The 25501-nt window shown below is 40.9% G+C and overlaps 2 protein-coding genes and 1 long non-coding RNA gene across 4 annotated transcripts in view; 1 reads left to right on the top strand and 2 right to left on the bottom strand.

Annotated features, from left to right (window-relative positions):
- LOC122664076 (D-aminoacyl-tRNA deacylase) overlaps window positions 1-13189 on the bottom strand; it is a 28908-nt gene extending 15719 nt beyond the window's left edge. The window contains exon 1 of one of the 2 annotated variants that reach the window (XM_043859764.1): window positions 13173-13189. The gene's annotated coding sequence lies outside the window, so the exon portion shown is untranslated. Of the gene's footprint in view, window positions 1-12292; window positions 12304-13172 lie in introns of those variants that run through there. The other variant, XM_043859765.1, reaches the window with a different exon arrangement.
- Window positions 983-11384, top strand: LOC122664083. The gene is made up of 3 exons (XR_006333278.1): window positions 983-996; window positions 10628-10630; window positions 11267-11384. It is a non-coding gene; the product is annotated as an uncharacterized LOC122664083 (long non-coding RNA).
- LOC122664079 (60S ribosomal protein L7a-2-like) lies at window positions 4235-8820 on the bottom strand. The gene is made up of 7 exons (XM_043859768.1): window positions 8670-8820; window positions 7466-7513; window positions 6247-6448; window positions 5932-6101; window positions 4821-4949; window positions 4621-4713; window positions 4235-4525 (listed from the first exon to the last, which is right to left on the bottom strand). Exons 1-7 carry the CDS (start codon window positions 8670-8672, stop codon window positions 4394-4396), a joined length of 777 nt encoding a protein of 258 aa, XP_043715703.1. The 5' UTR covers window positions 8673-8820; the 3' UTR covers window positions 4235-4393.
- Window positions 13190-25501: the final 12312 nt, after the last annotated feature.

Below are 25501 nucleotides of genomic sequence, written 5' to 3'. Positions count from 1 at the left end.
AAGGAAGCCTGCCTTGACTTTCACAGGCAACTTCAACGCATTAAGTGCCTCTTCTGGCTTCAATTGCATATTTTTCAGCTCTACATCACCTGCACCACCATTTTCGGTAAAAGGAAAAAAAAAAAAAAAAACACTACAAAATCATCAACAGTTAATAGGACAATTCAGCACTGACAACTAAAACTTTAAAACTTTAACTAAAACCCAAAAGTGTTACATTGACATTCATGATAAATGCATAAAAAAGAAATATGTCACTGTTATATTCATCAGGCGTTCCTCACTATCCTCCCTAATTATTTTATCTCCTTGATTAAGATGTCAATCCTCATTTCAAGAAGATTAGGTGCTCCAAAGACTTTGTGGAAAGCAAGAAGCAGGATATAAGGATTTCAGTTTATAAAGCAGAAATGGGTGTATAGGCATAAACATGTTTTGCTCAAGGAAATCAAGGATTATGATTCAATATTTTAATTTGTAAAGCAACAGCACTTACACCCCCCCCCCACCCCGGGGTCTCAGAATGTTCAATATTAGAAAGGATTACAATCTTGAAGTGTAGAAGTATCTTTACAATGAATAGAAAAGGTATATATTTTAGTCCTTGATTTGTATCGTGAGGAGAAACGACTCTACCTTCTTGAACCCCGCAAACCTGTTTTGCCAACAGCTCAATCCTATGTGTGTGGCCGGAGTGACAGCAATACTATGGATTCTGTGATGCTTTGGCATCAATGTTTAGGCCACCCTTGTTTTGTTGATATGAAAAAATAATTATCATATTTGGTTTCATCTTTCCTCATTCCCATGTTTTTCAGTGTGAACCATGTATTTTTGCTAAACATTGCCGCTCTTCTCATGTTTTTCAATGTGAACCATGTATTTTTGCTAAACATTGTCACTCTTCTTATCCCTATCATGGTAATAGATCCACTATTCCTTTTCACATTGTGTATTCTGATGTTTGGGGACTTGCTCCCACTACTTCTTTGCTTGGTTATCGTTATTTTGTTTGTCGATGACTATTTTCGGTCCACTTTGATTTTTTTATGAAACAAAAGAGTGATGTCTACAATGCATTCAAAAATTTTTATCAAATGATTTGTACTCAATTTGATACTAGAATTAAAATTGTTCGTTCTGATATAGGGGTGGACTCCAAAACCTTTTTATTGACAATGGCATGACTTTACTGTTGCTAACACACCCCAAAAGAATGGGGTAGCTACGAGGAAAAATCGTCATTTGTTGGAAGTCACTAAGAATGTACTATTTGACATGCATGTCCCTAAGACTTTTTTGTCCGATACCCTTCCTGTTGCTGCCTTTTTAATCAACCACATGCCTACTAAACTTTTTGGCTCTAAATCCCCTGTGGAAATCTTGTCTCCTCAAGTTTCTGCTTTCTCTCTTTCCCCCAAGGTGTTTGGGTGTGTCTACTATGTCCATGTTAATAAACTCAAATTCTAACACTTGCTGTCAAAACCAGACGAAATGGATTAAAATAGTGACCCATTTCATTTGAAATGTGGCTTTTATATAAGCCATTGTAGCGTTTCAGTCAGTATGAAACCGAAACCTGAAAGTATCAGTCGAAACATTGCATACCTGCAGTCACAGGCCAAAATAATTCCCAAGATTTCAGTCGAAACCACCAAAATCTCGAACTGTGCCACCAACCCAGTTTTTTTGGGACTATAGTTATTTCATCATTCCTGGCACAATTGCTCGCTACAGCTGTACCAGACAGCTGATTTCTCCTTTTAAGAGTTTTGCCATCCAGCATAACTACCCACTTAGCAGCATCAGTTGACCTTTAAGAGAATTCCATTCTCTCTTCGCTGCACCATCTATTGGACCCTAACAATACTTATAATCATTGATTTGAAGCTCAGTTAAATTTTTCCCTATCTAGTCTCTTTTCTTGGATTTTCTATTAGTTCCTACATGCAGACCCCCCAAAAAGAAATTATCCTCTTTTTTTGCTTTATCCTCTTCCTTCTACTTATCCACATCTGAATCCTATTCCAAGAAGAACTTGCACAGGGAATCCCATTTTCTACACCAATGGGTGAGTTACCAGGTAATTGTAGGTTTTCGTTCGACTTTCTTATCAACTACGATTTTGTCTACTAATTTCATACAATATTGGTTTTATTTCATTTCATTTAGTTTTTTATATATATAATATAAAATTTTGGTTTCAAATGCATTTTCATCTAATCTTAGATTTTATTTCGCTAGGCTCGTGTTTGGAATGTATTCCTCACACACAAACATGTTCAACTTACGAATTCACAACTCAAGTTTGCAATGTATTTCCATCATAAAAAAAGAGAAAATAACAGGAACGAGGAGGAGAGTAAGAGGGAAGGAGGGCGAGAGAAATACAAGGGGGTCCATACAGGGATGGGGGAGGAGAGAGAGAGAGAGAGTATTGTATGATAACCCACCTTAGTAGAGGGCCAAAACCTTGGGTTACTCGAAAGAAGAGGAAGAAAAACTTCTGCAGCAATAATCTTCCCTTTCAGCAACAATTTCTCTCTCTCTCTCTTTCTCGCTCTCTCTGGCTATAGTTTTGATTTTACCGATTATAGTTTAGCTCAATCACATTTCTAATTTCTAGGTTCCCATGAATTTTAAAACAATCCCGCTCGATTACATATATAGTAGATTTGAATTCATATAAAAATAGTATTGTATGTTTAGATAATGGTATAACAAGATTACGTCATATATGTTTTAGTTTCATATGTATATTTACATGATTTGTACTGCAAGTTTAGACGAAGGTATACCATATGATTGAACACATGGGCTCTTATTGAATGGCCTAGATTTAATTATTCTGATATGACAGATCTTAAAAAAGTGGCTGAAAGGATTCTTTCTTCCCTACGGGCGAAGGAAAACTTTTGCCTACTATATGGAAGATTGGAATTGTTTGTCCTTTAGGATCCCAACTTGAGTGTGAGATCCATCAAATGAAATTGGTACTGTTCAGTTATTCCCGGATAATACCAGATCTTCAACCTTGTACTCTTTGATCTCCCCAGAGATTTTTGAGAGGGGGGAGGGATTGAGAAACCCTTCAAAGGAGGAATTCACCTCGCCCTTAGAGAAGCACTTAGAAGTGTGGGGAAAATTATCACCTCCAGTTTGCTGACCGGCACGATTCTCCAGTTCCTCTAATAGGGGACGGTGGACCCCACCCGGGCAGGGTGTTTGGGCATGGGTAGAGAGGTCATTTCAGCCCCTTTGTTAGAGGAAGAACTGGGGAACTGGGCCGGTCAGCAAACTGGAGGTTATAAAGATCCGAAGTGTGGTGGTACATTTTGCCACAGATACTGCAAACCGTAAAAAATTCATAAATGATCTCCACAGATTGAATTACACCATCAGAGTAAGCCATAATCAGTTTACCACAGATTGTAAAACGCGTTGGATGCATGAATTTTACCCTAGAAGATAACAGAGGGAAGCCCAAAAGTTCTATTGAATTGTACTAGGCATACCCAAAATTTCAGTAGCCAGCAATCAACTAAATCCACAGAGGGATATATTCCAACCCAGGATGTAGCGACCTTGGGATATCAACGAACAATGGCATAACATGAAGCGGATGAATCAAGCACGACCAAGGCGAGGTTATTCCTGCATCTTGAAAAGAGAAGATGGAACAGCCATAATTGATACAAACATTGCATCTTTGGGACACCAGGAGTTCAATAAAAAAAGATTTGAGCAGACTCAAGCGGACTGAGGCCACCCAACACAACCACCCGACAGAACAACAGAGTAATATGGGTGCTTGATTCCAGCATAGCAATCTTCAGCAGGGCTCCGAGGTTTGAAGCCACCGGCGATCCCAAATCGCAAACAGCAGAAAAATTTGTACCATCAACAAGAGCAGAGTTAACCTCCATGAGCCACCCGGCCCCACCCCAAAGCCCAGCAAAATGAGAAGACGAACGTAGTGATCCAGAGCGACCATGGTAATTTGCATGGACACAAACGTAGCAGCCGAAGATGCAAGGGGGTACGAGAATATTTCAGGTTGGTAAGACAGCACTGCAACAATGGGCTTGAAGGCAAACAAAACCACAGAGAGAACAGGCCAAAGCACAAAATTGATTAAAAAAAGCCACATATATCTTAAGAATCTATTGCACCCATTTAAGGAAGAAAAGGTTACTTCTGCTAAAGTCAATATCAAAATTAAAAGAAGACAAAATTGGTTTTGCCAAAAGAAAAAAAAATAAAGGTGCGGGATTGCAGCTACAAAACCAATACCAAATTACAATGGCAACAGTAAAAAATAAATCCAGAAGCAGGTACCAAAACGTATCCTACTATGGTTATGTTTTACGACAGTAGACTATAATACTAAACTCTAAGACATCCTTTGTGCCGCTTCCTTGGCCAAGACTTTCTCCTTAGCTCTGGTCTTGGCCAAAGACTTGGAACCCATAATTCCACCACCCCACTTCTTGCGATGCTCATCAAACTTGTCATTGAAGTTAGCCTGGAATCATCAAGTAACAGAATGTAAGTTTGCGACAAAACAAGTGCCAATAGCTTCAAGATTTAATAGGAAGCCTATCTCACAGGCTTTATTACCTTTATCGCCTCTACGATCCTGCTGAACTCCATCTTATCTTCATTTTTCACTGATGTCAAACACAAAGCTGTGGCAGTTTTTTTGTGCACAATCTGTCCAAATGAAGAAAACAATAGGTGTGATTAAATTATGGATTTGTTGCCCAAAGAGAGCAAAACAGTCATCCTTAAACAGAGCAAGAAGTGAGAAAAAAACAAACCGCTCCCAGACGAGCCTTCCCCTTCACAATTGCATATGGGATCTCCATTTTCCGGCACAAAGCAGGCAGCCAAATGACAAGCTCAATGGGATCCACATCATGAGCAATAACCACCAACTGAGCCTTGTTCTGCAAGGATTTAAAAAAAAGTTAAGATGCAAACATATCCAGGAAGGCAAATATTGAACTCGTACTTGCACATTGCTGAATGCGAAAAACCAGTCATGAGAAAATGCACTATCTGATCAGGAATCACCAAGGTGAAAACTGAAACAGAAACACACAAAAAACAATGACTACCCCATTTCCATGAAGAGTAGGCAGGCAACAGGCACCCATTTACCAACCTTACCCACTCCACTATGGAGAGTAAGCCTAAAGATTCTTTTGCCATACAAGCAAACTGTGCTATAGAAAAGGTAGGACTAAGACACTCTTACCCTCCCACTTTACCTGCTAGCCACGGTATAGATGTCATTTCAACATATGACGCATTAATCTATGGACTGTAATTCAGCCCAGTGGCCCCAGCCAATTAACATTGCCATAATCTATCGGTAAGCCCATAACCCATAGTTGAAGGCTTGTGGAAGTTCATTCTCCAAAGGTGCAATTGGGAAAAAAAAAAAAATAATTAAAGGTTCAAGTACCATTTATATGTTTTACCTGTCTTTACCCATATACCTGCCATTCTGCCAAGCAATGGGAACTTTTGAAGGGCAAATCCTTATTAAGATGACAAAAAATAGGCTACAACTCTTAGGAGGTAAGGGTAAGGCCATTACGGAGCCTATCATTGGGGTACAGGATTTTGGCCAGAACCCAAGGGGTGTTTAACACAGAACAAGTTAAGTAAAACTATAAAGAGCATCCTAGTGCATGAGAATCCCACTACCGCAGGGTCTGGGAGGGGCAAATGTACACAGCCTAACCCCCTGCTTTGCAGGAGAGGCTGTTTCCAAGTTTTGAACCCGCAACCAACAGGTTGCAATGGCGCAACTTAACCGTTGCACCAAGGCTCGCCCACTAAGTGAAGTAAACCATAGGAGGTACTAATATGCTTAATGACAATGTCAATAGCAGGAAAATATGCAGGCAAAATTAAATATACCTGTTCAATGAGGTAAGTAATGTGATTAAGTCCATATTTGACAACAATGGGCTTCTTTGACTCTACAGTCTTCCCCTCGGCTTCAGCTTGTGCCCTCATAAGAAGTCTTTCCTTCTTAGCAGCCTTGTCCTCTGGTCTATACTTGAGCAACATCTTGAACAGATTGGTAGCTGCACAATAAAATACCAGAAGGTAGGTGATCAGCATATCAACAATGTCAAGACTCACAAGCTCTTTGAATGTTCTAATGTCCATCACCCATGCCAGGCACCTTGATATTAATTATGGGTAAAAAATGGAACACTGACAACTTACCAAGGTTCTTGTCAAGTGTTTTCGTGAATTGGTTTATTGCAGGTGGAACCTTCAAACGTTGCTTCAGAATCCTTCTTTGTCTCTGAATGCGAACAACCTTTGGCCATTTGACAAATCTATGCAAATCCTTTTTTGGTGGTAGTGCACCACCAATACCAAACTGCTTTGGTCGCTTCTCAAACAAAGGATTAGCAACCTTTTCCTGAAAAAATAATTAAGATGCCCATTACAAACCAAGTTGGAAGAACTATCGGTTCATATTTATCATAAGGGATTACAAATGACCCATTGAAAACTTAATTAAAGGACACAAATTAATTCAATAAAAAACACAAACGCATAATAAAGGAACAATTCATGGCTTATCCGAGACACAAAATACTAGCACTAATTTTATAAAGTAGATGAGGAGATATATTGACCAAGTTGAGTTGATTCACAACTCATAATTGAATCGACTTCATCCATGTCTGTAATTTCAGAAATCGAAAATGAAAAAGGTCATGATATTCAATGAGAAACAATTTGGCATGGGAAAGATACAAAAGAATATTTTTTGGTATATTAGAAAATAGACATATCCATCTAATAAAAGTTACATTATTAACTTGCAATGTTTAGCAAAACTCTAGCAGAAATTTTTTTTTTTAAATGGAATAACACAGAATAATATGGCAAAGACAAGGTAAAAACTACATAAAATTTACCATGGATTGACCTTGAATGGTATTCACCAAACGCAATGTTTATATATCAAGATAATAACAAAACATTAATAATGGTCCTAAAACAATAATGGTCAAGAACAGAGGTTATACTGCTAATCCTCAGTTCCAATGAAGTACATAAAATTATATTATTTGACTCTCACACCGAAAACAGTTTAGGGCTTCTTAAAAAACGACTGAAAGTCATTAAAAAAAGGTTCTATTCAACATGTTGAGCATCAAGGTTTCAGTAAGAAAGGCCAGGTTACCCAGTCCATGACTCCCTTTTGATGTGTGAACAAAAAATACCAGAAATGACGAGATTATCTTATCCATAAATACCATAATGACTAACTGAGGCAGATCTACTTATAAATTTGTTCATACATAATAATATGCACACTTTACGCCATGCCAAAGAGGATGCTCTCCCTTTTTTTTTCAATATAGATACAGCTTTTTTGCTTTTGAGTAATTTCACTACAAACTGTATAAAGGATGCTACAACTTACAGGCTTCTTCTTGGCTGCCACTGGGGCCTTTCCACCTCTTTTGGGGGCCTGCAAGAAAAAGTAGACAAAAATAATGGATAGTGAACATCTTCCAAATGCAAGTAACAAAACTTCAATGAATACAACCGATAAAATTACCTACAGAAATGTGAGGTATCATATTATTACCTATTCACAGGCACCAGCTGGTTATACCAACTTAAAATATTCTGTACCTTTGTCAGCAGGTTGAAACCTCAATGATTAAATATCAAACACTATGTACATCTAAGTGTCAACCCTACAGTCTGCCCACATTTGTCAAATTCAAAGTAACGGTGCTGACTAGTAGGAATTATTGTCGCAACCTTGATGCCAATTCAGATATCTACAGCTAGGGATGTCCTTTTAATATGAAGATCATACACTGACATGGCCACCATTAAAAAATAAAAATAAACAACTGCTGGAGAGAAAGAAAAAAACACTGTTCTTGGAACAGTTCTGATCAAAGTATGGAGGCCAGTACCAAATAAACAACTATGCTAGGAAGAACCCATGTCCTTTATAATCCACCATAATAGAGAAGGCTATACCACAAAAGATGGAATCACAGGGGAATACACCCAGGTGTGATGCGCTGAAAACGCGCTGCTCACACCATTTACTTAGTTCCAGCAGTTAGATATACTGCTTTAGCCTGAAGATAAAATTACTTTGAACCAGACCACATACGCAAGAGCTTATCTCTGACTCTTGAGACTTATGCCCGATTTGCATCACGTTTATACCAACAGTGTCTCAAGATTCAGTCAACTGCTGCAACAAATTCATGTCCTATCTCACCGTTAAGCCATTAACTTAAAGGAAGCAGTTAGATTTGGTACATCAAACTATACTACATACAGAAAACCTTAAAGAGTGAGAAATTCGTCATTTATTCTCAAATCCATGCAACTGTGAATGTCTTAATGTCTTGTTGAGCTGAGGAACGCATGCAAGTAACTAAAAGCGTGCTCAGATTTCAGAACAACTGGGTCGGAAATCCAGATTAGTGGAAGTAAGTACGCGAACGAAGAATGCTAAATCGGGAATTGGAGAGAAAAAATCATGACTTTGAGCAGAAGCAGCAAAAACAGCAGGAAGGCAGAAAAAGACAGGAAAAAAAAACAACACTTAACAAAATGATGCACAGAAACGAAGATTATGAATACGATCCACCTACCATATCTCCGTTGGGCAGGGAAAAGATCAGGTCTCCAACCTCTGCAGCAACTGCTAGAAGAGAAACCGGTTGTCTCCTCTCTAGTGATTTAAGCAACCCTTTGAAGCTGAAGGATTCTAAACCCTAAAAAAATGTGCAGGACTCATCCGTCATTTGTGAAAGACAAAAAATGATGAATTTCACAAACTACCCCTGAAAGCGCACCAAGAAGGCAATTACTACTTCAGACTCGCACCACTCCTAACCATGGAGCCCCGGATCCGACGTAGGATTGGCCTCCATTGATTCCAGATGGAATCGTACGAATGAAATACGCCGAAAACTAGGGACGAGGCCTAAGGAAGCTGAAGGTCCTGAGTTCGACTCCGTCTCCCCCCTTGGGGCCACCCGCCTGAGAGGAAACTCCCTGGTGAACATGGGGGCCAGTATCTCCCAGTTAGTGTGTGTTGCGAGATCGTGCATGAGCCCTGGGGGAATTAGTTGGCCAAAGGCCGGACACCTCCACTTCCAAAATAATAATAATAAAAACAAATAGGCCGAAAACTCAATAAATTGTAAAAGAGAAATAATGTTGCAGCATGGAGGTGCAAGCGTATGCTGCGCAACAATTAGGGAACTCAATCCTATGCTAGGCAGAGTTACTTTTTTGTTTGGAGTGTGGCCCTACACCAGCACAGGGGCAATGGGAGCACGTGGAAGCATCATCAAGGGTGCACCAACTCTGTCAAGGCACATGAGCATACGAAAAATTACCACCCTGCACTGTGAAATAAGAAATCTCATCCATGTTGATATCCCTACACCCTCTTATTGGCCCTGCACTAGCTCCGTCACAGCGGCCAACTGGCTTGAGACAAAGTGATGGCTGGCCCAAGGTGAGGGCAATGGGATTCGAACTTAGGACGTTCGAGTTTACAACTCGCCCCAGCCCAACACTGAGCCAACACCCCTTGGGTTACACAAGGCTTATTGATATCTATTGAAGATATCACTTGTTGTCGGTGATGGTCTAACCTAAGTGAATGAACACTATGATTTGACCATCAAATTGAACTAATACATATAAATCATTATGCACACAATGAAGTATAAAGAGTGAGGTTAAATAACCAAGCACGTTAGGATTTTTCACATTAAGACACAAGTAGGAATCACAAAAAAACATACATAAATATGTAATGTCTCAACACATGGATGAAGAAAAATACACTCATCTTGGATCATTATCATTTCTATTGTATGATAATACCCCTCCACTATTCCCATATGTTCATCCCAAAGCACTATCATCCATCAGTGAAGGAATTCCTCCTGTATATTTTTTTAAGGATAATTTACACATACCACCCCTGAGGTTTGACGAAAGAATAATTTACCCCTCAGTTTTGAAAAATTCTGCGTACCCCCTTGAGGTTTGCAAACAGTAACAAATAAACCCATTCCGTCAGTTCATGACTAACAGTGTTAAAAATAAGAAATGAACTGATAAAATTCCCATTGCAAGAAAAAAAAATAAGAAAAAAAAAAAAAAACCATTGGGGAAGATGAGTTGCAGGTATCCTGAAAATCTTCTCTCTTCATTGGATACTATTGATTTGTGAGGAGGAAGGAAAGACAGGTATGAACTCGACCCATCATCTAACCTATCTTTGAGAGGGAGAAAGAGGAGAAAAATCAAAACATTTGGGTCTCAGTCGCTCTCAAAAGACACAGAGACATAAACACAAACACATTCTCTGCTCTTATCTTTTCAAATCAAATCACTACTCCACTCAGCTTTCGATTTTTTTTTTTTCATGTTTAGTGATTATCTATCTATTGTATAGATCAAATGGTTGCTAACAAATACGATTTCTCACGTGCAGTAGTGGAGATGGCTTGGATCATGCTTAGAATCGATCAGGATTTAGTGCCACCTGAACAATAGCCTCAGACCACTAGTGAAGCTGCCAATCAAGCAAGTCCTTTTGTTTACCCGAACCCTGTGCAAACCCCATCTGCAACGATGCCTTCATCTAGAATACCGGGTCCTGCAATGTCGTTTGTCTTTTCAGATTCTACCAATGGTGATGCAGGGCCATCGAGGAAGAGCTCCAAATTCCATGATGTGCAAGAAGAAAGTGAAACCAAGGGTGATTCTGTGCGATCAGTGACAACCTAAAGCAACCTGCACAGCAACTTTCTCACCCTAATGTTCATAGTACCGATGTTGAAGCCACTAGTAGTGGGGTGAAACAGAAGGGCAAGTCATCCTACAAAAGATTAAGGAGCAGCCAGGAGGTTAGGTTATCCTTGGCAGCTAGTGTTGATATTAAATCGGTTGAGACTATTGTTATGAAATTTGATGCGATCAGGCGTAGAATTTGCCAAGTTGAAGATGCAAAAGATCCAGCCTCTTGTTGGACGAAGAGATCGATTCCAAGAAATGAAATTTTATAAAGCGCGAGTTGCAAAACGTGTTGGTGGAGCTATGGCAGACTCTGGCTATGTTGAAACCGATCCAACCGGCCGATATGGACGTGTAAGTTCTTTCATCCTCACTAATTTCTTCTCCAAATCGAATTCTGGGTATCCAGTGGCAGTAGGAGGAGATTTAGTTGAATTAGGGTTCTTGAGAGAGCCCAGATTAGGGTAATAAAGAGGCGAGATGTAAGACAGTGGTTAGGTATTGGGGTTAGGGTTTGTTGGGCAGAAAGAAGAGGCTAATGGGGAAGAGGAAATAGAGGAGAAGAAGAAGATTAACTCATTTATCCATGAAATAAAAGATCTTTTTAAACTTATTCTGCATAAAACCTGCAACTCATCTTCCCCAATCAATTTGGGGAAGATGAGTTGCAGGTTTTTTTTTCTTTTCTTTTCTTTTCTTGCAAGGGTAATTTTATTAGTTCACCTCTTATTTTTAACACTGTTAGTCATGAACTGACGGAATGGGCTTATTTGTTACTGTTTGCTAACCTCAGGGGTGGTATGTGTAAACTATAATACGATATCTTGTATATCATAACCGATATCTAAAGAAGCTTTTATTCTTATGGGTCAAACAAATTCGGATCATTTATACCGTTTATCTTGAACCCGTAACGTTATTGTTAAAAAATGAATTTTTTTTATGCGATCCATTTTATATTGAAAACAAAGAAGCTAAACGACGCTCGCGGAAGTTTGCTAACATGACAATAATGCAATAATAGATTGTAAGGTAGATTGGTAAAAGTGTTGAGTATTGGTGGAGATGACCAGTTGAGTCCAATAGTGACAAGTGATCACAGGTTGGGATATTAGATCTTGCTTGACACACCTTAATTGGTATGAATATATTGCAGACATGTGAACATGATTCTAACATCTTTTAATGGGAAAGGAAATCTTTATTTCTTTACATGGTTGGTCTCCATTCTCACTCTATAAATTATCGATATTGAACCATTAAATGTAGAGAAAAGTACTTGGACACCCCTCGTACTATGGCCATTTTGCTTACGAGTACCAATGTTTGATACAATTACTTGACACCCCCTGAAACTTGACGGCGTTAGTCTGTTGTTAGTGTTTAAATGAAAATGTTTATTTTACCCTTATCACCTATTCAATATAAAATAATAAAATTAAATTTACCAAAGTACCCTTCTTCTTCCTACTGCAAACAACCTAGGAAAACTCAAGTTTGGGGAAACCTCATAGTATAACGCTCATGAACCTTAAATTGCATATACCCGCAATATCGGTAAAGCAATAAACTGAGGGAAGAAGACCAGAGTCTTCAACCTCACGACTCTATCATGAACAGTGGTGGAAATCATAATCGTTTAGAAGGAAAGAACCCCTCATATGAACCCAATCGACAAAGGATTTTAGAACTCGATGCTCAAATTTTGCGCCTCTAAAGTCCAGGTATTAACTCACCTAAATCGCAAGTCCAGAGTATGATCCCTACATCTGAATCTGTACCTGGCGGTAACAATGGAGGTGCAAATCTGACGCACAATGGAGTTCAGGGTAGGGAACAATTTTGAGCCACGGGAAGAAGATCAAAGCCATTGTATTCTTCAGTCTTCTTCTCCCTCCTCTCCCAATTCGAAAGACACAGTGGCCTTAAAGACCCAAGCAAGCCCATCAATGGCGATCATGAGAACCACAACACTAACTATATTCCTCACATTCACCTCCTTATGCTCTTCTCTTTCCTCCATCAATGCCAACATAGACTTGTTTTACGGCAAAACTCCATACCCTGAAGCCTGCAAATCATCCATGAAGAATACTCAGGGCCTTCACTCTTACAACCCCAAAGTCCATTCATATTTCAAGAAAATGACGTTACAAGCCGCCATGGAGCATACCCAATGTTATGGTCACAGATAAATGGGTAATTTGTATTAGGTTAGTTTGGTAGAGGTAATTAGCATATTAGGGGTAGATGGATAATTTCATTAGATAAGGCTTTATATAGTGTAGGGGGATCATTGTAAAGGCATTAAGAAATATATCAAATCTTTTCTCTGTTTTTCTTCTTCTTCTTCAATCTCTCATTCTAGGAGGCTGCCCCCTCGAAGTGGCATTTATCCCTTCCATTACTGCCATTTCCATAGCAGACCGATACGGTTCGTATCAATGGTGCTTTCGTTGAGAGCCTCGGCAACCCCCATGGCCGACAGACTCCGCCTCACCCCATCCTCCACTTCTGCATCACCCCATCCTCCATTCATTCCCTTTAATTTTCCTCGATTCGAAGGTATTGACCCAGTCGGTTGGGTCACCAAGGCCGAGCGATTCTTCGATTACAGGGGAGCTACTGATGATAAACGACTTCTCATTTCCGGCTTCCACATGGATGGCTCTGCCCTCCAATGGTTTCAGCGGATAAATTTTGCCGCCCAGTTCACCGACTGGTCCACCTTCGTTTGGGCATTGAAGATCTGTTTTCCTCCTATGCTTTCAGTGATTGAAGATGTTTCGACCCCTATTCGACAGTGTGATAATTGGATCCCGGTGGAAGAACAACCTAGAAATTCCACCGCCAATGAGGATGACAACAGTTCTGATGGATCAGCTTCAAATCGGGTTCAGACACCTCTCGCCGAAGAAGAATCTTCAGTTGTTGGGCTTGTTCAACCGACGATCGTGGAACCAGAGATCGTTGCAACAGATCCTCTAGTTACAGATCTAGTTAAGACCTTCTTGGCCGGAGACAAGACTACAGTTGCAGAACAGCATCAAACGTCCTTTGTCGGAGAAGGTTCTTCGTTCGAAAAATCCGACAATCTCAGAAGCATTGTTGCCGACCAGGTTCAGATGTCCTCTGCCCTTGCCTCTCCGACGCCATTTGAAGCTCCAACAACCACCGATTCCGTATGCTTAACCACCATCGTGGCTGTTTCCTCTGCTGATTTTCTCCTCACCGTCTCAGGTTCTGGCTACATTCATGGCCTCGCCAGTCTGTCCAGCATCTTGCTCGGAAGCACTGAGAGGCCTCTGCTTGTGTGCGACAAAGGTGCCGCTGATGCGTGGGCTGCGGATGCCTTAAAGATGTTCGTCGATATGACAAGGCTAGAGAAAGCTGAGGACTGGAGCCTTCTGCCTCCGCCGGAGCCACCACCACTTCTACGCGTATCTAGCTGTCGGCGTCTCAGCTGTTGGAGCAGCGCAGGTCCGCCCTATATGGACGCCATGGATCCCATTTTCAGTTCCTTCTCATTTCTTCTTTCTCAATTCTATTCTCCATAAACCCACTTTACAAAACCGAAACCCACTTTCACTCTATCTTCTTCCTACATCAGATCACCAACCCTCTTAGTTTTACATCTTTGACCTGTTTTCTCCATTTTTCTCAACCAAATCCACTTCTTCCGTTATTTCCATATTTTTTTCTTCATTTCCCATTTTTATTCTTCTTCATTTTTTGTTTCTTCCAAGTTCTTCAAATGTATGTGCCCCTGTTAATCGTTATCGCAATCCAACCATGGCACCGGGGATTTATAGCTCTTAAGATCCAAAATGGTGCCACTGAATTTTCTCAAGTTGCCCTTGATGAGGTCGAAGTCTTCTATTCGATTGCTGATGGTGAACCCTCTAATTCAAAAGGGGTTGTTCGATTAATTGACCACTTCAAGCATGCAGGCCCAAATGGACAGCACCCTGGTATGGTTTTTGAGTTTCTTGGTGATAGTTTACTACGGTTGAACAAATATAACTCTTATAGTGGCCTTGAATTGAACAAGCCATATGAGAATGTCGGTGGATTGTGTGTTGGGTTGGAGAGGTTGAACCGACAGCAACTGCTGCAAGTGCTATTGAACTCCTTGATGGAAAGTGGGAGACCAGTGTATCCTGTGGATGAATCACTAGTGTCCTTGGGGTTTGGGAATTTCCAATATTTTTGGCTTGCTTTTGTTGGGATAAGTTGGGTTACAGAAGCTATGGAAATGATGCTTCTCTCTTTTGTGCAACCAATAGTTCAGGTGAAGAATGTTTTTGTTGCATCTGTATTGGTATTTTTGTATGTTAGTTTGGGAAGGATTTTTTATGCGAGAAGGTTATTCGACGAAATGCCTCGGAGAGATATCGTGCTTTGGATAGCGATGCTGGTTGGGTATGCGCAACATGAGGAACCAATGTTGGGTTTAATGGTGTTTAGGGAGATGGTTAGTGAAGGTATTCAGCTTGATATTGTGGTTATGGTTAGCTTGCTTTTGATTTGTAGCCAATTGGGTTGGCTGACACATGGTAACAGTGTGCACGTGTGGAATATTGGGAGGTTGCAGAAAGCATTTGAGATTTTTTAGGTCATGGGTCGAATTGGCTGCCAACCTACTGCCCAGGCATACAATTGCTTGCTCGATGGATTGTGCTACATGGGATGGGTGGAAGAAAGCATGTGAACTGTTGATTAAGATCAAGAATTCTTCCAAGAGGCCCGACATTTATACTTATACTGTGGTCATGGATGGTTTTTGTAAGGTGGGATGCTCGGATGAGGCAATGGAGCTGCTGAAAGAACCTTTGGAGATGGGATTAAATCCAACTATGGTCACTTTTAATACTCTGTTTAATGGATATTGCAAGGAGGGGAGGCCTTTGGAGGGGAATAGTCTTTTGAAGCAAATGAAAGAGAGAGATTGCCAACATGATTATATCACTTATAACTCCTTATTACATGGGTTGTTGAAGTGGAGTGCAATCCTTGCAACTCTGCAGATTTATAAGGAGACATTGGAATTAGGATTTGAAATTAATGCAAGAACCTCCAGTCTGTCGCCACAAGAAGCCTCCCACAATACTCCACCTATTTGTGCTAATGCCAAGCTGACTGCATTCTTTAAGCCTTTTGATACAGGCGGATACCGCAACCCCATGAAGATACCACAACCCCATGAATGCTATCACTCAGCTGCCGGTTAGAGTAGATTTAGTGTTTGATCCTGGGAAGCTACACTTGGGGCGTTGTATGCAGCTGAACCTTGAGGACAAGGTTCTCTGAAGGAGTTGGCAATGTTATGGTCACAGATAAATGGGTAATTTGTATTAGGTTAGTTTGGTAGAGGTAATTAGCATATTAGGGGTAGATGGGTAATTTCATTAGATAAGGCTTTATATAGTGTAAGGGGATCATTGTAAAGGCATTAAGAAATATATCAAATCTTTTCTCTGTTTTTCTTCTTCTTCTTCAATCTCTCATTCTAGGAGGCTGCCCCCTCGAAGTGGCATTTATCCCTTCCATTACTGCCATTTCCATAGCAGATCGATGCGGTTCGTATCACCCAATGTGCCCAAACCCTCACAGAATCGCTCATATCAAAATGTCAAAATGAGAGCAGCAGATCTTCATAATATTTTAGGGCTTTGTTGGCCCTTATGGTACGGACCTTCGAACCTAATCAGAGGTTGATTCAAGCTTTTGATGTTGTGTAATCAGTTTTCTCCAAGGGGCTGGCGATGCCCTGTTTTTCTGGTTTTTTTGGACAGCTTTGAATGTGAGATTATTTACAATCAGACCATCAGTTATGTCTGATATTTTTTGACATTGTTGGCTTACCTAAAAGGCTCCCTCGACCTTAGTTTGGTGTCAATCTGACACCTTGAGCTGTTGATTTTCTGAAACCACCCAAATTCCGGGTTGGTGATTTCAGATACTTATTATATTACTGCTGCATCCCCATCCCTGCATCAAATCAGGTCCTTATTGTGGAATCGTTATCCTCTCCTGTTACAACACGGTGCTGTACTGCATCGTGCGGTGGCTGCAAAGGCCATGTGCACCATGTGGGGTCCGCTGTTGTCACACCCCGGCCCGGTCAAAAAGGGCCAAGTGTGACTGGATGTCTCAGACACCCAGAGAATCCCACCAGGATCGCAAATGCAGTGTTCTATTCGCAGTTTCATCCATAATTATCAGAATTAAAATTTACAGCGGAAGCAATAATAGAGCAATAAACAATAAATAAGGAAAGACTAATGATAGTATTATATTCAAAAGAAGCTTGTTTGTACATCAATTACATTGGTACCCAAAAAGAGATAAGATAAGCTCAAAAACCAACAAGTTAGTAACTATAGCTATACAAAAGTGTTATAAACCAAAAAGGAAGGAGAGTAGCCAGGTCAGGCGGACGTTCAGGAGAACGCACACGTCATCACAGGAGCACGCAGCATCGTGTTCAATAAGGACAGGAGTATCAACTCCAGCAACAGGAAAAGCATCCTGAGAAGGAGCAATCCCCACAGAACCAGCAACGGTAACAGCAGTAGAATCATCTGAAAAAGAAGGACGTCCACTTGGGTGAGCTCTCAACTGAGCCCAGTAAGGGGTGGGGGAAACATGCATACACAGTAATTCATGATGCATGTCTTAACTAGTATGCTCCTAGCACAGTTATTAAGTCTCATGAGGTATAAGTACTACTACTAGTGGTAGATGCTAACCTCGGTCCCGGAACTAACCCTTCGGTCACCCGAGCGAAACCATTCTACCAAGGTGAGGACCCGCGAGCTCCGGAACTAACACATCGGACCCTCGACGACCCCCAAATGACCAACCTCGCTCTGCTTATTCCCACAGCGGAATTAGGGACCCGCTAACAGGGGACAGAAGATGGCATCCCGGAACTAACACATCGGTCTCTGCCACGGGTTGTCCAACACCTTTCTCCCTGTTGGTAAGAAACGTAGTACTGGGTAATGAATATCAACCTAGCCCAGTGTATGATGAGGCAAGCATGATCTGAGTTATAAATTACCGAATTCCATCATCATAAATTCAAGTCATATAAATAATCAATGCAAATGCAATGCAGTATGTCTTTGTGCAACCTATTTTACATGCAGTCTAATGCATTAAATAAAAGCTAGAAAACTACATGCTCCAGGTATAAAGGTAATGATGCATGAGCATGGCATTCAGCATAAAGTTGAAATTAACGTGATAAACATGCAGAAAATTAAGGTCGAATCCCCTTACCTGGATCGAAGTCTAATTCAACTAGGTAATTCTCCAATAGGTCAGCAAAGCACACAAGGATAGCAGAGAATCAGACCCTAATATCATAACAACACAATATATATTAGGTCTAGTTTGAAGTCAAGATAATTCCCAACATAACAGGGCAGCAAGGGCACCAAAAAGGACCAGCCGGATGCAGACTCCAACAGGGCCGGTCAACAGCCCATGGGCCTGCAACTCCATCCGGGAGTGTGTCCGAATTTGGGGTTTTTGCTATTTTTGGGCAGATCCTTACATGCATGGGCCCAATTTGATGTTTTCACATCATTTCAAGGTGGGTCAACCGATCCAGGGTTCCAATTTCATGATTACATAAGTAATTTAGAAATTTCTTCAATCAAACCTAAATTAATTAGGTTAGGGTTTATGGTTTAGTCACTAGACACAAAACCTAGGCTGAATAGAGGTACAACCATGGAATTCCAGGCATATTTGAGTCCAATTACAGCAGGACAACAAGCAATTACTCAAGGTCCATGTCAATTGAGCTCAAACTTAGAGCTTTAATGGCAGAGTTTCTATTTCAGGTATTCTTGGACTGAATTCCAGCAATTGAAGAGGAGAAGAAGAGAGGAATAACAAGAGTTTCTCAAGGCTTACCTGTATTTGTTAGAGACAGCCTTGTAATGGAGATCCTAGTCCACAGTCGGATGTGGGAGCCAAAACCTTAAGAGCAGCCCCAAGTTCTTCCTATTTCTCTTCTCTTTTCCACTTTCTTTCTTTCTTTCCTAAGCTGGAACGAAATTCAGGTTTCTCTCTAACTTGTGAATAGTGAATGGTTTAAGAGAAGTTTGTATATATATATGTTTCATTCAACCACTAAGGGGTAAGATGGTCTTTTAGTTATAAATTATTTCTAAAACTAATTCTCTTGTATTTATTACCTTATTTCAGGTACAGAATGATGTCATGCGACATCAAGGGTGATCCGGACAAGGGTAAATGTCCGGGACAGTGTTCTCCACTAGGAAAGTGGGTCCCACAGGGTAAATTTATGTAGACACCCCCTCTAATCCTAATCGGTCATACAAAACACTTATATAAATATAAATAAATTATACTTACAATAATTTTAGTTGAGGGAGAGCCTTTGCATGGCCTCCAGAGAGCAGATCCGGCACAAGTAACTCCGGTGCGGGGTTTCACGGGGGTCCTCTGACTCCAACAGAGCAAGCTGATAAGAATCCCTGGAGTCCTCCATAGGAGTGTCGAGAGATTCGTCTGTATCCTCGACCGATATAGTCCATAGCATCGATGCTGCCATAAACTGAGACCTGGAACCTGAAATCACACAAGTTCCAAAAGTTCAAATTTATTCGGAAATTTGACCGGGTTTCACACTCCACCCCCCTTATAAAAATTTTGTCCTCGAAATTGACGTACCTGGAAGATTGAAGAGGGAAGGATACTTCTCTCGCATCAAGTCTTCTCTTTTCCAAGACGCCTCAGCTTCAGAGTGGTTACTCCACCTCACTTTCACAAAAGAGATGGTTCGATTCCTTAAATTATGCTCTCTCCTGTTGACAATCTCTTCAGGCACTTCGTCATAAGTCAGATCAGCAATGAGCTCAGGTGGCTGCTGGGGTAACAAATGTGATGAGTCCGAAATGTATTGTCTCAACATAAAGACATGGAACACATCGTGTACACCGGCAAGTGATGGGGGCAGTGCAAGCTGATAAGCCACTGCACCAACTCTGGCTATAATCTCATACGGACCGATGTATCGAGGGTTCAACTTTCCTCTCTTCCCAAATCTCACAACACCCTTAACTGGAGATACTTTCAGGAATGCCTTCTCACCAACTCTGAACTGGATATGCTGTCTTCTTCTATCTGCATAAGTCTTCTGTCTAGACTGTGCAGCCTTGATCTTCTCTCTTATCAAGTCAACTTGCTCACAAGTTCTCTGAATCAATTCAGGACCCAACATACGTCGTTCACCGACTTCATCCCAGTATAGAGGAGTACGACATGTCTTACCATACAGGGCCTTGAATGGAGTCATCTCGATAGATGAGTGATAGCTGTTATTATAAGCAAACTCAATCATGGATAAATGTTCATCCCAACCGCCACTCATCTCTAAGGCACATGCCCTAAGCATATCTTTTAAGGTCTGGATTGTCCTCTCAGACTGTCCATCCGTCTTAGGATGATGTGCTGAACTGTGGCTCAATTCAGTACCCATAGCCTTCTGCAAACTTTTCCAGAATCTAGAGGTGAACCTAGGATCTCTGTCAGACACTATGTTCACTGGTACCCCATGAAGTCTGATAATGTTATCCACATAAAGCTTAGCCAGCTGATCCATGGAGAAAGTAAGCTTCATGGGAATGAAATGGGCTGTCTTGGTCAATCTGTCTACAATGACCCAGATTGTATCCATTCCCTTCCTAGTGCGAGGAAGGCCAGTGACAAAATCCATAGTTATGTCCTCCCATTTCCACTCTGGAATGGCTAAGGGTTGTAGAAGTCCCTGAGGCTTGTGTCTGACAGCCTTTACTTGCTGACAAGTAGAGCATTTAGAAACATAAACTGCCACATCATGCTTCATTCCATACCACCACAAGTACTGCTTCAAATCTCGATACATTTTTGTACCTCCTGGATGTACAGTATAAGGAGACCGATGGGCTTCTTGCAAAATCAGATCCTTCAACTGAGTATCAGCGGGCACACACAGTCTGTCTCTGAACATCAGGATTCCGTCAGCTGTTACCGAGAAATCTGTATCCTTTTGTGTTCCAGCCCGAATGTTACTTACAACACGTTGGAACTCTTCATCAGCAGACTGGGCTGCAATTATCTGAGCTCGCAGTGATGGCTGTACCATTAATACTGAAATCAAATCTTCAGTCTCTCCAAATATGAGCTCCACATCCATTGCACTCAGATCCTTCAGGACTTCCTCTTCAATGAATACCCTTCCAGTATCCCAATCTACAGATTTCCTACTAAGTGCATCTGCCACCACATTGGCTTTGCCTGGATGATAGGAAATGTCGAACTCATAGTCATTAATGAGTTCTAACCATCTTCTTTGCCTCATATTTAACTCCTTCTGAGTGAAGAAGTACTTTAAACTCTTATGGTCAGAGAAAACCTCAATTTTCTCACCATATAAGTAATGTCTCCACAACTTCAGTGCAAAGACAACTGCTGCCAGTTCCAAGTCATGTGTAGGGTACTTTTTCTCATGGTCTTTCAACTGTCTCGAACCATAGGCAATGACTTTCCCATTCTGCATCAATACACAGCCTAAGCCAGTCTTGGAAGCATCAGTATACACAACCATCCCCTCAGTTCCTTCAGGAAGGACTAGAACTGGGGCTGTTATCAATCTTTTCTTCAACTCTTGAAAGCTGTTCTCACAGTCTTCATTCCATTCAAACTTAGCACCTTTCCTGGTAAGCTGCGTCATAGGCATAGCTATTTTCGAGAAGTTCTCTATGAATCTTCTATAGTAACCAGCTAAACCCAAGAAACTTCTAATTTCAGTCACCGACTTGGGACTCTCCCAATTTACTACAGCTTCAACCTTCCCAAGGTCTACTTCAATCCCTCTGACTGAAATTATATGGCCTAGAAACCCAACCTGAGGCAACCAAAATTCACACTTGCTGAATTTTGCATACAGTTGCTTCTCTCTCAATCTCTGTAGAACAAACCTCAAGTGTTGAGCATGTTCCTCTTCATTCTTGGAGTAAATCAAGATGTCATCAATGAAGACTATCACAAACTTGTCTAGGACATCGTGGAATACTCTGTTCTTCAAGGCCATAAAGGTTGTTGGGGCATTAATAAGCCCAAAAGACATAATTAGGAACTCGTAGTGTCCATATCGAGTTCTGAAAGCTATCTTGCTAATGTCAGCTTCTTTGATTCGAAGCTGATGGTACCCTGATCTGAGATCTATCTTCGAAAAGACTTGGGCACCCTGAAGCTGATCAAATAGATCATCAATCCTTGGCAAAGGATATTTATTCTTGGTTGTCAGCTTATTCAGCTCTCTATAATCAATGCACATTCACATTGAGCCATCTTTCTTCTTCACAAATAAGACTGGGGCACCCCAAGGAGAGATACTCGGTCTTATAAACCCTTTCTTTAACAAGTCTTGAAGCTGAGGTTGCAATTCTTTCAGTTCACTCGGCGCCATTCTGTAAGGTGCTTTAGATACTGGCGCCGCTCCAGGTATCAAATCAATCACAAACTCATTCTCCCTAGGTGGAGGCAGACTTGTCAAATCATCTGGGAAGACATCAGGGAATTCCTCTACAACAAAAATTTCTGACATAGGCCTAACCTATGTCCTGGTATCCATTACCGATACAAGGTATCCGAGGCATCCTTTGTTTAGCAACTTCTTCATTTTCAGGGCTGAAATCACCATCTTTCTTGGTTTCTTCTTCTTGTCTCCCAGAAAAACAAAACCCTTCTCGCTTGTAGGTTGGAACACTATCTTCCTTTCAGCACAGAGTACACTAGCCTTATGTGCTGCCAGCCAATCCATCCCCAATATGACATCAAAGTCAGTCATACCAAGTTGGATTAGGTGAGCATTCATATTTCTACCTGTAATTGTCACAGCACATGGCTCATATAGTGTATCCAAATCTACCCTCGACCCTGTAGGTGTACTAACTACTAGACCCTCCTCTAGACTCTTGGGTGATACACTAGTCCTCTTTGCAAATGTCAGTGACACCAAGGAATGCGTCGCTCCAATATCAAATAAAGTGTATGCAGGGGTAGAGCATATGAGAATAGTACCTATACGCCATGATCAAATGATTATGTATGCATGATACTATTCAATTAAAAGCTTAATTAAGTATGAGTTTTGAGGAATACCAGTCACCACATTTTGACTAGCCTCGGCTTCACTGGTGGTTACAGAATAGACCCGTCCTTGAGGCTTGCTAGTAGGCTGAGGAGGAGGGTACATAGGCTTCCTGTATTGACATGACCGAGAGGTATGCCCAACTTGGCCACATGTAAAGCATTTGAAGGTTAATGCATTACTTGTAGGCAATGCATCTGTTGCTTTGGTGTTGGTGTTGGGATTAGCATACACTGGTCCAGACACTGTTGACTCGGACTCAGTTCTCTGTGGGAAAGATGATACTACAGTAGATCCAGAAGGCTTGCTGAATTTTATGTATCCCCTATCAAAGAACGGGGCTATCCGCTTTCCAGTTGACTGACCAACATGATAAGCATCCCTTTGCTTATCTTCTACCTTCTTCGCAGTCTGCACAGTTTTCGAGTATCCTTGGGTTGGTCTGGTGGCCATTATTGAAGCAATCTGCGGCCTCTGTCCATCTTCAAATTTTTGAGCCTTAGCTTCATCAGTACCCATGTGAGGAGGGGCAAAGAAGAACAGTTCTTCAAACTTCTGCTGGTATTCTAACACAGATTTAGGTCCCTGTGTCAATTCAGCCAGTTCAACTTCTTTCCTCTTCTTCACACTAGTGGGGAAGTAGTTCCCGAAGAAAGCCTGCTTGAATATGTCCCAAGTTAAGACTGGATGGGCAGCTTGGAGAATAGGCTTAGTGGTTTCCCACCAGGCCTCTGCTTCATACTGAAGTTTATATCTCGCACAAGTGAGCTTCTGCTGCTCATTGCAACCTAGAAATTCAAAAGCTTTCTCCATCTCCTTCACCCATTTAACAGGCAATAGGGTGTCTTTGGTGATCCCAGCAAAGCAAAGGGGCTGCATCTTAAGAAATCTCTCCATCATGCGCCCGTCAGTATCATTCGGTGGAGCAACACGAGGGGGAGGAGCAGCAGTGGCTACGGGAGCTGCAGGGGCTGCTTGAATATTCCTTATGGCTATCTGGAACTGATTACCCATGTCAGTGATCATCTGGTGCATTTGGTGTTGTTGTCCTTCCATTATAGTTCTTATAATGGAAGCAATGTCCTGAGTAGGCATGTCTGGAACAGGAACGGGAGGAGGATTGGGATTGGGCTGTACACCCCCAGCTGGAGGATCATTATGGGCAGGATTAGATGAGGAGGCTGCCTGTGCACGCCCCTCAGCAGTACGCCTTTGATAAGTAGCAAAAGGCCGTGGATCCATAATGATCAGCTGAGAAGGGTAAACATCAAACTATAAGCACAGGTAACAGTTTGATATAATGAGCACAGAAGCTTAAAAGACAGCAGGAATAATGGAATAAGGCTTGTCATACTTAGCAGACTTAGACGAGACATTGTAGTATATCCGCCCATCTATGAAAGATGGACTCGATGCGGGTGGTGTGGAATTGGAGATATCAAATCCTTCGTTCAATGATGTTGAAGTCCCTTGTCATTAAGGATTTACCATCATTCCAAAGGACCGTCTGGAGATAACGTCGGTCATTGATGAGTAACTCGAGTACTCGATTTAGTTCATCGGCGTTTTCGTTTTTGGGGTTGTAGTTGTACTCTTCGATTGGTCTCAGCACATAACTCATTACGAATCATAGTTATAAACCAAGCCTCGAGTCAAATGCCTAAAAGCAAGAGAGATACTAGCATTACACGTATATTATTAGTAGGACAAACATTGTACTCATACAACACTTGCCACCCAATATGTATATGGTATACACAAATTTATATGTACACGACTCAATACTATATAATATAAGATACATTTTATGTATACTTCTTACTTGTATATAAAGCATCACATATATGTATATATATATATATACTTAATATATGTTATACCTTATATATATGCTTAATATATAGAATACATATATAATTATAACTTTACATATATAATTATAACCATATAAGTACATAATATAGGTCATAGTCCCTATAAGTCCTATTTATAGCCTAGGTAAGTTCCACATTGTATGCGTACACCAAGCATATATCTTATATTATTTTACTGTATTTTATTTATATTTTATTTTCATTATTTATTATTATTTTTTTTTATAACTGTTTAGTATCCCGGATGCAAAGCCTAGTTGGGTCGGATGCACAGGAAAATGGGCCGGATGCATCCGGGAGTAGAGTCAGTAGCTCATTAAGGAATTTGGGTGTCCCGGATTCAGAACTAAAATGGGCCCGATTCAAACCCGACCAGACCCGGTCGTCCAACTGACGGTAATTCTGGCCTTTAAGTAGCTTGGGTCCCAAACTCATTTTTACCTTTTCTAATCTCTCTCTAAGGGTTCCTAAAGTTTCTCTAGGGTTTCAAAACTTAAAAACTTGGCTTTGATTCTCGGATTTGAGCTTCAAATCAACAAGTAAGTTCTCAAATTCCTAATTTCTTTGTTTTCCTTACCTTCAGACTATCTCAAACCTGTTTTGGTTATCTAGTCTT

This window comes from Telopea speciosissima, chromosome 6, assembly GCF_018873765.1.
Source record: "Telopea speciosissima isolate NSW1024214 ecotype Mountain lineage chromosome 6, Tspe_v1, whole genome shotgun sequence".
Classification (NCBI taxonomy): Eukaryota; Viridiplantae; Streptophyta; class Magnoliopsida; order Proteales; family Proteaceae; genus Telopea; species Telopea speciosissima.
This window is presented reverse-complemented; position numbering and strand designations above follow the sequence as displayed.

Bases quoted from the DNA above. Each gene is read 5' to 3' on its own strand.
- LOC122664079 (XM_043859768.1), bottom strand. The intron at 6,449-7,465 runs GTAAGTTGTAGC...TTATTTTTTCAG, and splicing joins TGGCAGCCAAGAAGAAGCCT to GAAAAGGTTGCTAATCCTTT. The intron at 4,950-5,931 runs GTATATTTAATT...AAATCCTTGCAG, and splicing joins TTACTTACCTCATTGAACAG to AACAAGGCTCAGTTGGTGGT.